This window comes from Molossus molossus, unplaced genomic scaffold (assembly GCF_014108415.1).
Source record: "Molossus molossus isolate mMolMol1 unplaced genomic scaffold, mMolMol1.p scaffold_m16_p_7, whole genome shotgun sequence".
Classification (NCBI taxonomy): domain Eukaryota; kingdom Metazoa; phylum Chordata; class Mammalia; order Chiroptera; family Molossidae; genus Molossus; species Molossus molossus.
Window position 1 is genome coordinate 36,718,879 of NW_023425401.1, and position 13,800 is coordinate 36,732,678.

At 40.5% G+C, this 13,800-nt stretch overlaps 1 protein-coding gene across 1 annotated transcript; it reads right to left on the reverse strand.

Annotated features, from left to right (window-relative positions):
• Positions 1-1,291: 1,291 nt before the first annotated feature.
• On the reverse strand, positions 1,292-12,191 carry STEAP1 (STEAP family member 1). Its single transcript, XM_036247206.1, has 5 exons — positions 12,162-12,191; positions 8,325-8,433; positions 5,462-5,974; positions 4,187-4,351; positions 1,292-1,641 (listed from the first exon to the last, which is right to left on the reverse strand). The coding sequence occupies exons 2-5, from the start codon at positions 8,403-8,405 to the stop codon at positions 1,384-1,386; spliced, it is 1,017 nt and encodes a 338-aa protein (XP_036103099.1). The 5' UTR covers positions 8,406-8,433; positions 12,162-12,191; the 3' UTR covers positions 1,292-1,383.
• Between the last annotated feature and the right edge of the window lie 1,609 nt (positions 12,192-13,800).

A 13,800-nucleotide genomic window follows, 5' to 3' on the forward strand; every position in this document is an offset into this window, starting at 1 on the left:
TCCAAAAGGTTTATTCTGTGTTTCAGAATAGGCCTTTTTGTTTATTACAAGGGCCAACAGAGACAGAATTCCAGTACCCAAGCCAGAACTCAGCTGTTGTCCTTGACAGCCCCATTGAAGTGCCACTTGAAGTTGGAACCCTGCTTCCAAGCAGCCTCTGTGATGTCTTGGTATCAGCAAGGCTGAAACTTGACTTCTCCCGTTCACTACTGGACATGCTGACACTTTGCCGTCTTGCAATGCAGTTGAGAGTGCAGGTCCTCAACTGCTGTATCTCCAAGCTGGCGGATTGTGGTATGTGTGTCATGCTTGTTAAGTGGTTCCGTAGGTCTATCCCCTTGCTGAATCTGGTTTGCACTTGCAGACCCCTAGATTCCTTTTTCTCTTGTGGTGAATTATTTCTCAAGAGCACCATTGTCCACTCTTTTTCTAATTGTGCTAGTCCCAACTCCTTTTGTCACTACCTGCGACACTCTACATATCTGAGCCCCAACAGCGCATAGAATTCAAATTTATACTCCCAAAGTCTTCTTAGCCCCCTCGTAATAATAATTATCCTTTGTAATAGAACAAACTTTTTAAAAGACTGAACTCCACTCAGTGAATATAGTAATTGTTTTTCCTAATTTGTACCATTAGTTTTGTTGTCTTTAGTCATAATAAATGATTTACCCATATACAAGAAAAGATTTGTTGGTTAGTTTGGCTAATTATGAAAAGTCTCTGAAGGATGCTGGGTTAGAGAGTCCTCATAGTAGATGTACTGTTTGCTCTTTGGGGAATGGGTTCACAGCCTGCTCTTGCCAGTGTATTAAGTAAGGTAAGTTCAGCTGAGTGGTACCTAACTCAGATAGAGAAAACCGAATTGACTTTTTTCCTGGATAGCCAGGGTTTTATTTTGCTTGTCTGTGTATCCATTATTCTGTTGTTTTACTTGTGTAGAAATAATCTGTGTGTTTTTGAGTTAGGTGTTCCATGAATCTCACCCAGTTACAGGAAAATGGAAGTTCTTTAACAACAATTATAAACACTGGATATACCTGTGTGGTAGATTCAGATAATACTTTTTTTCATGGCTCATGATAGCTTTTAATGAGTAGCAAGTACTGGTATTTCATGGCCTTTTATTACTTATAATGCTATGCAGTCTGACAAATCAGATGTAATTATTCAGCTTTACTGAACCTAGAGGATGTGCTGAAGATTATTTTATTTCTTGCTTTGAATCAACTCTGAAAGGAAATACACATATTTCAAACTCCTCACTCAGAAACAAAGAGATACATTAAGACCCTCAATGGTCATTTTATTAAACAAATACAAATTTGAAATGTTTATGATAAAATATATCAAATTTGAACAAAAATGTTATAAACAGTAATTCTACAACTGGGAAGACATCTCAATTTTATTAATTCTGGTGACATCCTCCCAACCATGTCTAATCTTCAGTACCTTCTTTCTCAAGCATGGCAGGAACAGTACGGCTTTACATACCAGGACAACAATCGGAAGGAAAACAGCTATCATGAAAGTTGGAGGTGTATACCATACAAACTGTTTTATATCTACCCACTTATTCCAGGCAAAAATCAATGCATGTATTGTGCCCAGTAGAAGGGAAACAATTCCCAGCTTGCTCTGCAAATGAAAAAAAAAAAAAGATCTCGGTAAAGATTGGTGCAGTAAGAGTTTATTCCATCCTATGTTTTCCTATTATATTTCTCAACAATGTCTGCTCACACATTTCCATCCTTTTTTACATGTCCTCACCTTACCCCTACTTTTGGGTAATGCCTTTCTCTCTAGGCTATTGATTTATTTATTTTTTATCCTCACCCGAGGACATTTTCCCTTTTTTTTTTGTTCAGATAGAGTGGGAGGGAGAGAGAGAGAGAGAGAAACATTGACGTGAAAGGGATACATCGAGTGGCTGCCACCTGCACGACCAAACCAGGGCTGGGGACAAACTGCAACCGAGGTATGTGCCCTTAGTGGGAACCGAACCCGGGTCTCTCTGGACCACAGGCCGACGCTCTAACCACTGAGCCAAACCGGCCAGGGCTGATTTATTTTTTTCTTTATTGAGTTTTAGAGAGGAAGGGGGAGGGAGAGAGAGATAGAAACATGATGAGAGAGAACATCAATTGGCTGCCTCCTGCAAGCCCCCCACTGGGGGTTTGGCCCACAACCTGGGCATGTGCCCTGACCGGGAATTGAACCAGAGACCTCTTGGTGCATGGGTCAATGCTCAACCACTGAGCCATACTGGCCGGGCTCCAGGCTATTTAAATTAAGACAATTCACAACCATCTCCTCTCAGTCTCAGCTAATCAATAAAACTGCCTTCCCTTTCTCCATACTTTGTTCATCTCTCATATAATATTTATTTTGTGATGGTTTGTCTCTTATGCATCTGCCTTAATTCTGCCTGTCAAGAGACATCTAAAATCAGGGACTCTCTCACTCAGCATAGGACCCCTGCAGAATCAACACAACGATTTGTGCACTTTAGATGCTCAATAAACAATGGTGGGTTGACGGATTAGTGTAAAAATCAGTTCAACTTCAGTGATCTTAAGTATGAAGGCAACTAAAGAGACTGACTCTGATTTTGGTATGTAAATAGTAAAGTGAATGATCTTGGCCTATGCTACAAAAACAAATCAAACATTCTGACAAAGTGTTCTGAAAAATACCAACAATTATTTCATTGTTTGAATAAACATAGAAATATGAAGATGTGAAGAAAAATTTCAGCTTGCATTGGGATACTTGGCACCATCCAGATAAAGTTGCTTAAAAATAGTTGTTCACGTAACTAATTTTACAGCATCCTGACAACAGCTCTTCTAGGTAACTTTTGACTTCTATTCACTTGCTGGGAATGGTCATTAGCCTTCCAGAACAAATCTAACCCATAATTATTTAGCAGTAAGTACTCTTAAGCCCCAATGAATAAAATCAAACAGTTAAGTTTCTATTTTCAGATATAAATTTCCAGAGTAAATCGGAGAGTAATCAGTTCTTGGATTGAAAACAAAAAGTTTCTAGGTTATTAACTGAAAATTACATGTGACTGGTTGAAAATTGATTTTAGCAAATGTGTACTGTATACTTATTATGAGCTGGGTTAGGCGCTGTGCACATTGGGAAGTAGGTTCAGTTGTCAAGATGCAGTGCTTGAATTCCTGATTAAATTTGAAAAGCATATGTGTGGAGCAGAGCAATGTAAGAAGAAAGTTATTTAATGAGGAACAGAGAATCCCAAAGCTATCATCAGGCTGAACCTACAAAATCAGCAGGTACTGCACTTGGAAATTATGGCACCATCTCTAAGCCACGTTGGAGTAATTCAGATGGAGGCGTATTTTTCAGCCTAATCAGATGTCCTGACAAAGTGTTTGTAGGAGTGTATGTATGAACATGAAAGGATAGTGGGCAATGTCTGGTTTTGTGGGAATGTCCAAAGATGTCTACCCCATACAAGCTAAAGCTATGTGATCTTAAACAATCTTGGCAGTGCTTATGACTTATTCAGTCCTTTGAATCTTGTCTGACATAAATCCCCTGGTGAACTGTGGCACATAGCTCTTTCTACGGTGTGATCTACTGCCAGGAGATTAACCTCAGTAAATCTGAAATAGTTTGAATTCCAAGAATACTGAGAAGCTTCAAGTGAGTAAGCTAAAAATGTAACTTGGAAAAAGCAGCATTTAAAAATAGGTATTAGAATACCTTTGGTAGACATAACTGTACATCTCAAGGAGAGATGCTTGTTTATGGACAGTACAAAGCTGTGTAACTCCAAAGGCATGAATAAAAATTAGGCGATGGGCAAAATAATATTTTATTTTTTTGGAACTAAAAAGCCATAATTATTAAATGTCTAAACTATCACATTTAAAGTTATTGGATGGATAGCAAATTGTGTAACACGTTTCAAATGTCAGAAATATTTTCCTTTGAGTCATGCCTTTTACTTACGTCCAGAAAACACTTCTATTTAGTAGCAGCAATAGGGAAAAATGATAGAAGAGCACATTATTAATTAGAACAAGAGTAGGATGTTTGCTACTGGAAAACCATTTGTTATGTTTTATGGGGTGAAGTCAATATACTTGATATTATGAGCACAGAAAGATTTACCTTTCTGAGGGAACAGAATCATTTTATGTATCATTACCTGAATATAGTGAAATTCTCTCCAGGTCAAAGAGTCACTCACAGATGGAATAGATGTCACAGCCAACAGAGCTAGTATTGCAAGTGCCACGATTCCCAGAGACACGTAAATTTCCATTCTCCAAACATCATGCTCAATCCAGGCATCTTCTTTATTTTGTTGGACCTACCACAGGGTGAAAAGAGGAAACAATGTAAAGAACATTTAGTTCCCGCACATGAACCCTGTTCTACACTTGCTATGGCCACTACGGAGGGTGTGGTAACTGGGGGCCTCTACAAAATTATGACTTGTTTTTGCATTCCTCTAAAAGAAGTGACACAGAAACTACTGATCACTTTCCTTGACTGCAACATAGATAATCTGTTTTATTTATATAATTATTTAATGAGTAGAACTTTAATGTGCATGCACATGTGGTAAATAAGCAGAAAATAAGAAAAATTAGCATTAGCCCTGGCCGGCGTGGCTCAGTAGTTAGAGCGTCGGCCCACACACTGCACGGTCTTGGGTTTGATTCCCAGTCAAGGGCATGTACCTGGGTTGCAGGTTCATCCCCACCCCAACCAGGGTGCATGAGGGAAGCAACCAATCCAGGTATCTCTCTCACATTGATGTTTTTCTGTCTTCCTCCCTCCCTCCCTCTCTTCTACTCTAAAAATCAATGGAAAAAATATCCTCCAGTGAGGATTAAAAAGAAAGAAAAAAAAGAAAAATTAGCATTAAAAAGTAATCTTGTGATAGTGGTAGAAATGGAAATGTGGCCCTGTCTGTGAGCAAAATACTTGTTTACATTGTTAAAGTTGTAGTTTACTTTCAACTTAAAATAAATTCCTCAGTGCAAAACTGTACAACCAAGCCCCAATGAAGAGTAATAATGAAACATTTTAAAATGCAGCCCTGGCCACTTTGGCTCAGCGGTTGGAGTGTTGGCCCGAGGACCAAAGAATCTTGAGTGTGATTCTGGTCAGGGGCACGTACCTCGGTTGCAGTTCGGTCCCTGGCCCTGGTTGGGGTCGTGTGGCAGGCAACCAATCAATGTGTCCCTCTCACATTGATGTTTCTCTCTCTCTTGCTCTGTTTGAAGATAAGTGGAAAAGTATGTCCTCAGGTGAGGATTTAAAAGTAAATAAATAAAAAAAAATGAAATGCACATTTTCTCAACACAGGGTTTCAACAGAGGTTTGAGGTATTGATATTCATGTGACAAAGAGTTAATCTGTTAGGTGACTTGGACTTTCTGGGTTAGTGACATTGTCAGTCTCAACATCCTACCTGTTGATATGCCCAGTTCAGCAGCCTGTATCGGTAGGAGCGCCTCATTGGATAGGATAAACTATAAAGCGCATGCAGTACAGCGAAAAAGAAACTGAGAAGCCCAAATTGCTTCCTTGTTGACATCCACCTATCCAACCAGTGTGGAAATTTCTTATACTTGGTTCCGTTACGAAGCTGTACAACGGCAGCTATCACACCTGGCAAATAAACCAGTGCCAAGAGGGTGATGGAAACCATTGGCAAGACTTTGTTGATGACCAGGATCGGAATTTTATAAAAATACTGTTCACGGGAAGTTACAAAAGGGTGAATTACTTCCCTCAGAAGAGTGTAAAAAAAAGTCAGAGATGCTACGACAGCAGCAATTTTCATTGGCAAGCGCCACTCTGGGAAGAGTTCCTGTGTGTGCTGAAGCTTTTGGGGACAATCAAACTCATTAAAATGGGTTTTTTGGTCCAAGTGCAAAAGCACAGGTCTTTTCAGCATGCTGGTCTCGCCTGAGGTCTTATTCTACAAAGAAAAGAAAATAAACCTCTTAAAATGTAAACAGTGGGATTTCCTTAAACATTACTAATTGCTCATTGTGCTTATCAGTAAAAAAAAAAAAAAAAGGACATTCATCCCTGGCCGGCTTGGCTCAGTGGTTGAAGCGCCGGCCCGCGGCTCAGAGAGGCCCAGGTTCGGTTCCCACTAGGGGCACCTGCCTTGGTTGTAGTTTGTCCCCGACCCCCTGGCAACCTACTCATTTTTCAAAATAAATGCATGCCTCAGATATCTCCACTAAAGCATAGGCCATTGTATTTCTATCTTGAGGACATAAAAGGGCAATAATATAACTAGGAAACTCAAATTGAAAAAAAAATCCAGTATCTTTGGTAAAAATAATAAAACTTGTAAATTATAACAGTGGTATTTATTTTTTACTATTTTTACTGGTTACTGGGTAACTCTGAGCAAAGAACTAAAGAGTGAATTCTTCATTAATTCAAGATAATATAGTCATTACTATTAGAAAAAAAATCTATACCTCCGTTATGTGGTCTTGTACTTTGATTTTTTATTGCTAAAATATCTCATTTATGTGAGTACTGCCAGACAAATAGTCTATTAGAAGTACAAAGGCTATATAAGTAGTTAAATCCCACAGGGATGATCTATTTTCTGAAAGAGTCATACTTCTTTACCCAGTTGTATTTCTAGTTAGTCAATCATTCAAAAGGTTACATTGAATATTTTGTCATTTCCCCAATTGACTGATACACCAGAAAATTGAAAAAAAAACCCAAAATGAGAAATTATATCACAGTGTTTCATATTGTGTTACTTTATACATAAATTTATTTTCTCACCAATATGTTATTGCTCATTTCTTATAACTGTGTGTGTAGAACCATCACATATTAATGCTTGACATGTTAGGGATTATCTTGCTCATTTCCTTATTTTATTCATGGTAACTTTACCTCACATAGTTCTCTATAACTTTTGGTGTTTAAAAATGACCTCTCACCATTTGACTTTTACTTTCAGTTGTAAATCACTGTTACATCCAATGCTTTTTCCAAGTACTTCATTTAGAAGGGAGTTAGTATGATATAGTGTCTGTCATCTTTTCATGTTAAACCTATCTAACCACAATCAACTGAGATCAATTTTATGGTTAAGGGTAAAGAGTTATGGAATAGCATGTAGGACAGTTAACTTGAAAAATAAAAATGATTTTATTTTATGCACACTTATTTTATAGAGTATGTGTTTTAATATCTTATTTCACGCCCTGCCTGTGTGGCTCAGCGGATTGAGCGTTGTCCCATGAACTGAGAGGTCCTGGTTCGATTCCCATTCAGGACACATGCCAGGGTTGTGGGCTTGATCCCCAGTAGGGGGTGTGCAGGAGGCAGCTGATTGGTGTTTCTCTCTCTCTCTCCCTTCCTTTCTCTCTAAAAAAAAAAAAATCAATTAGAAAAACACAAACAAAAAATCTTATTTTGCCTATTAAAATAATTCAGGTAAAATAATTTGCTTAACTGCAGTTGAGATCATTTAGAAAGGTAAAAAAGAGTTTAATTTCCACTACTTTCTCAGTTAATAAAGTACTCAGAAACATTTAATCTTGAGGTGGGACAAAAATGGGACCGGTGATTCTTATTCTAAAATTGAATTTATTTGGTTAAACAGTGAATCATTAATTAGCCTGATAATCTTTTGGTAAGCTGCCATGGTGCCCATTAAGAAAATGCATGCTTGCAGCCCTGGTCAGTTTGGTTCAACGATTAGAGCATAGGCCCTCGGACCACCGGGGTGTGGGTTCAATTCCTGGTCAAGGTTAGATACCTGGGTTGCAGGTTTGATCCCTGGCCTTGGTTGGGGTTGTAAGGAGGCAACCAGTCGATGTGTCTCTCTCACATCGATGTTTCTCCCTTTCTCTCATTTCCTCCCCTCCCTCCCTCTCTTCCTAAAAAGCAATAGAAAAATATCCTCGGATGAGGGGAAAAGTGCATGCTTGCAAAACTAGTGTTATATGGGCACTGGTGGTTCTTTTGAAACACTTAGACTCATAGAATGTTAGAAAAAATTAGAAGGGCTTGGAGATAATATGGTCCAACTCTCTCACTTTTCAGATAGACCAAGACCCAGGATTTTTAGCGACTCATTCAAGGTTATTCAGCTAAGTCCATGGCAATCAGTCAAAGTATAATTTCTTTCCTATATGACACTGCCCTTCACCCATCACAATATCAGTGATGTGAATCAGAGTAAAGATAGCAGCACACTAGGGTGAACAATCACTTTTACAGCACCGTGAGATACAGAACAACATTTGAGTCATGTTTATAGATTTCAATTATTATTATTTTACCAAATAATCATCTTCTTCTAGACTTCTCCTAGGCTTCATTTTCCAGAGTTCTTGGTTTGTGATGTTTTGTCGCATTTCCATTAATTCTATAAAATATTGTTTCAGCCACCTATGAAAATAAAAATAATTATCTTCTCCAAGTCTATGCTCTTTATGATATTGTTTGATAGGGCAATATGAGCAATTTCCTCATATGAGGACTACAGTGGCAGATAAACTACAATTAAAATACAGTTGGTGACTGATTTACACATTTAATTCCACAATATAATCTATAAGAATCTCAAACCAGGGCCCTTGTGTCAATAGCAACTGCTTTACTTTGTCCAACTAGTGGTACAATATATGACCTATGTGTCTATCTGGAATTAAAAAGGTTGGATGTGGCCTTTTACTTGAGGGAATTTATCTCCAGGTGCTCATCTAGAGGAAAGCCAACTTCCCTCAAAGGTAAACAGAATTAGGAATGCATTTTTCTGAGTAACAATGTTATCAGTGGAGGCTGGAGTTCGCTGATAACAAGATTATACCTCAGGAAGCTGTATTTAATAGGCTTTTGGGTTTGACACTAGAATCTGAAAAAATAAATGACTCAATGGGCAAATGTATTCTGATTTTTAGACAGTGAACAAAAAGGACACTCTTGGTAAGGTGAACTCTGATGGTGGCAAAAGGACCAAAAGGAGGCATTTTTAGAGTAATAGGCTGGTTTTTGTTGGTAAAACATAAATTGCTGGTATTTCCACTGGGATTGTTGAGTTGTGTTCAATCACTGACATGCCTCCTATCCTGGTCAACCCTGTAGAAATTAATTTTGTCAAACTTCCTACTCTATAAGGAATATTTTCCTTAACACCCAACAGACCCTCATTCAGGCTTGGTGTAACATTTCTTTTTTTCTTTTTTTTTAGGAAAGAGAGACATATAATGTTACGACATTACTCACTGTTTTTATTTGCTCTAAATTTATTTCCAGAGGAATACATCACCAATTTATACCCTATGAAATTCTGTGAGAAAAGCAGATTAGAAATACAACAATTTGACTGAGAGAGAACATTCCAAATGTTTCTGAATTTTAGAACACCTACAAGTGGAAAGTTGTTTCCAGGAATAGTTTAAAATACAGTAAACGTTCTCCAACTTTTAAAGGGTCAATCTTCACAAAAAATAAAGAGCCATCTTTACACAGGGCCACCATTTGCCCTTGTTGAAGTGCTCTGAGAACATTTTCCATATATTATTTATTTTGAAATTTCACAATATTCATACTGAGGATATTTGTTATTTTGGTCTGCCCACCTTCTTTTCCCTTTAAAAAATTTATATAAAATAGTTCCTCCAGTCTGGCCGATGTGGCTCAGTGGTTGAGCGTCAACCCATGCACCAAGAGGTCACCAGTTCGATTCCCAGTCAGGGCACGTGCCCAGGTTGTGGGCCCGATCCCCAGTGGGGGGCATGCAAGAGATGGCAGATCAATGTTCTCTCTCATATTTCTCTCTCGATGTTTCTCTCTCTCTCACCCTCTCACTTCCTCTCTAAAAAATAAACAAAATACTTCCTCTGTTTGGAGAAATGCCCTTCCTTTGGCCATAGAAGTGGGCATATGCCTCAGTCTAGGCTAATCATGGTTCTCTAGTCCTTTGATTCCATTGATTGGTTTAGGGATGGCACACAGCCTTGTTGAACCAATTAAGAGTCCTTTTTTGAGATTTATACATAGAAGTGGAAGATAAAGAGGACATGTCTATGCTGAGATGATAGAAACCAACCATGCTTCCTGCCACACGCTGTAAGGAGGAGGAGGTCTTCAACAGGACAGAAGAAAGCCGAAACACAGAAGTATAAGCAAGAAATGGGAACACAGAGAGTCCTGGTGGCATATTGTAAGTAGAGTCCCTGAGGCCAGATCCTGAATTTTTCAGTTAACACAAGCCCAGTACATTCCCTTTTTTTGCTTAAGTTAGTTTGAGTTGGGTTCATAACGTTGGCATTTGAAAGAGTTCTGAGTAAGGCATATGTCAATCATCAAGTATTTATGCACTCAACTCTGTGATAGACAGTAAGGAGGAAAAGAGAAATCAGATTTCATGCCTGCTCTGGAGGGGCTTATGGCATTTTCCTTTAAGAAGTGTTATTCCAAATCATTTGGTGATTTAAGTCAACATTATAAATAGAATAATCTGGGGTATGTGTCTAGGAATAGAAGTTTTATCTACTGTAATCAAACAAGAAATAATTCACACTATTTAGATGTTTTAACTGTGAGTTGCAGGATGGCAAAGATGTTATACAAATCTATACATATCCAGTATTAACTCACTAACTGTACTGCGAACAATATCAGGCAGTGGGAATACAAAGTTAAATGAGGTGAAGCTTCCACCCTCAAAGACCTCAAAATCTAGAAGAGAAGGCAAACATTTCAACAACTAACTGCATGGCAGTGTAATGAATCCTAAGGGAAGAAAGTTCTTTGACTGATGGTGGCATGGGAAGGGTGAGGGCTCTCTTCTAGACCTGGCCCGGGGGGCATCTAGCAGGTTGGCAGTGTTTGCTGATTGAGGGTCACTTTATACAGAATCTGGGTGCAAAGCCAGAGTGGCCCTGGACAAGTATCCAGCCATTCATCTGCATGGTAGGGAGACCATGCTGAAGAGCAAAGCCAAGGAAAAGCCCAGGGCAGTGAGGCAGCTTGTTGACTGTGTGGGCCACCGTCAACTTTGTGCCCAGAAGCCAAGAAAATAAAATGTCAGTCAAATAAACTACTGGTTCCCATCAGACATTAACCAAGTATATCATTTAAATTCCACAGTAAAATCTTCTCATGAAAAAAAAAAAATACAGGAAACAGCACAGTGTTCAGATATTAGGAACTCCAGAAGTTGACCCGAAGTTCTCTTAAATTGCATCCCCATTAAAATGCAAAGCATATTTTTTGGTATGACTGTTCCATTTTGCTTAACAGGACTGCTGACCTCATGTTCCTGCTAAATATTGACACAGCCCAACAGACTCATGTTTATGTGAAGTTTTGAATATGAAGAAAATCAGTGACTGGAGTCCATTGTGGGTTGCACTGCATTTCCAAACTAACACTTCCAAGTGTATACTTTTGTTACCACATGTAACACGTGAAGGGGAGATGTTTTTCTTCGCTGGGCTGGTTTTTTTTTTTTTTTTTTTTTAAAGCACTGCATCTTTCCTGCCCTTAACATTCTGTCCTAAATGAATGAACTCGTACTACATGTCAGGATGCTGAGATACATATATTTAACCGAAAGAACAGAGTACGAATATTTAACCGAAAGAACAGAGTACGAAATTTAGAAGCGTTCGTGAATTTCACCTTTACAAATCCTTCCAGGGGATCTAACCCATGACATAAAGTAAAAGCTTTGGTTGGAGGGAACGTGAACCGCACTCCAGATCCTGAAAGAGCAGCACTAATGTCCCAAGAACTTAAAATAAAAACTTCCTGTTACTAGGCAACCTGAAGACAAGTTGTGCGACTCTAAGTGGTGTGGACTAATGATCCATCCACGCGACGCCAACCCGCGGGGACTTTGCCACGCTGGCAAACCTGCCATGAGGATCCAACTAAGGGCAAACTTAACACCATCCTGTGCCCGACCCCGCAGCGAAAAGGCTCCCGGTGAGCGCGGGGCTCCCCGGACCGGCCGCAGCGGAGCGGCGAGCGGGGCTGCGCTCGTCCGCGCCGCCGCCGCCGGGTCCCGCGCCGGCCGGCTCCCCGCTACGACCCTCCCGAGCCTGGGGCCGGCGCGGCCCGCCCCGGCGGCAAGCCAGCGAGGAGCCGGAGCGGCTCCAGGGACTCACCCGCTCCTTGGCGTGACCCGGCGGTTACGGCGCGGGCGCAGCGGCCGGGCGAAGGTACCGGCTCACGCGGGGCCCGAGCCTGGAGCGCGCAGCGCCTTTCCCGCCGCTGACCCCGCCCCCGAGCCAGGGCCGCGTTAGCGCCACCTTGTGGTGCCTCGCGCCCCACGGCTCCGGCCTCGGATGCGCGGCGCTCGCAGGGCTCTGCCTCCGAATTTAGTATTTCCCCTGTGTTGCACCCTGGCCGCTCCCGTCGGTCTGTTATTTTCTCTCTCAAACAGCCCTGCCCTCCGCCTGAGAGCGGCTGCTCGCCTTTCTTTAAACTCCCAGGTAAGGGCACTAGTGCCTTGGTCCTCAAACGTCAGTGTGGGCCAACCGCGGGGCTTAGGAGAACACCGCTTTGCGCCCTGAACCCTCCCACACACATTTCCAGCTCAGTGGGCCTGGGATTCTGCGTTTCTAACAAGTTTGCACGTGATGCTGAAGCACGCTCAGATCACACTTTGAGATTGACTATTTTAAAGCTTCACTAGCCCATTTTATTTTATTTATTTTTAATTAAATTTATTGAAGTACAGGTTTCAATGTACATCTCAATAAATCATCATCTGCACACTGCATCCTAAGCCCATATCCCCAAGTAAAGTCTCTGTCCACCCCCATTCCTCCCTTGCGACCCTTGCCCACCGCCCACCTCCACCTGCTACCACCACCCTTTCCTTCTGGCTATCACCCCAACTGTTGTCTGTATCTATGTGACTATCTATCTATCTATCTATCTATCTGTATGTTTTTTACTTAATCCCTTCACCTTCTTGCACTCCATCCTCCCACCCCGTCCGCTCTGATAGCTGTCAGTCTGTTCCATGTATCCATGCCTCTGTTTCGATTTTGTTCATCAGTTTATTTTGTACATTAGATTGCACATGTAAGTGAGATGATATGGTATTTGTCTTCTCTGACTGGCTTATTTCACTTTGCATAATAATCTCCAGGTCCATCCATGCTGCCTCAAAAGGTAATTTTTCCTCCCCCCTTTTGGTTAATCTCCAAATTTTATATAAAGTACTCATACAACTGAACAAAAGGAAGACAAACAATCCAATTTAAAAATGGGCAAAGAGTCTGAATAGACACTTTTCCAAAGAGGACATACAGATGGCCAAGAGACATATAAAAAAATGCTCAACGTTATTAAAACTACAATGAGGTATCACCTCACACCTGCCAGAATGGTTGCCATCAGTAAATCAACAAACAACGAGTACTGGTGAGGATGTGGAGAAAAAGGAAACCCTAGTACACTGCTGGTGGGAATGCAGACTAGCGCAGCCACTGTGGAAAACAGTATGGAGTTTCCTCAAAAAATTAAAAATGGAGCTGCTGTTTGACCCAGTAATCTGACTTCTAGGAATATATCCTAAGAATCCTGAAACACCAATCAGAAAGAATATATGTACCCCTATGTTCATAGCAGCACTATTTATAATAACTAAGATCTGGAAACAGCCCAAGTGTCCATCAGTAGATGAGTGATAAAAAAAGCTATGGTACATTTACACAATGGAATACCATGCAGCTGTAAAAAAGAAGGGTCTCTTACCCTTTGAGACAACATGGAGGGACCTGGAGAGTATTATGC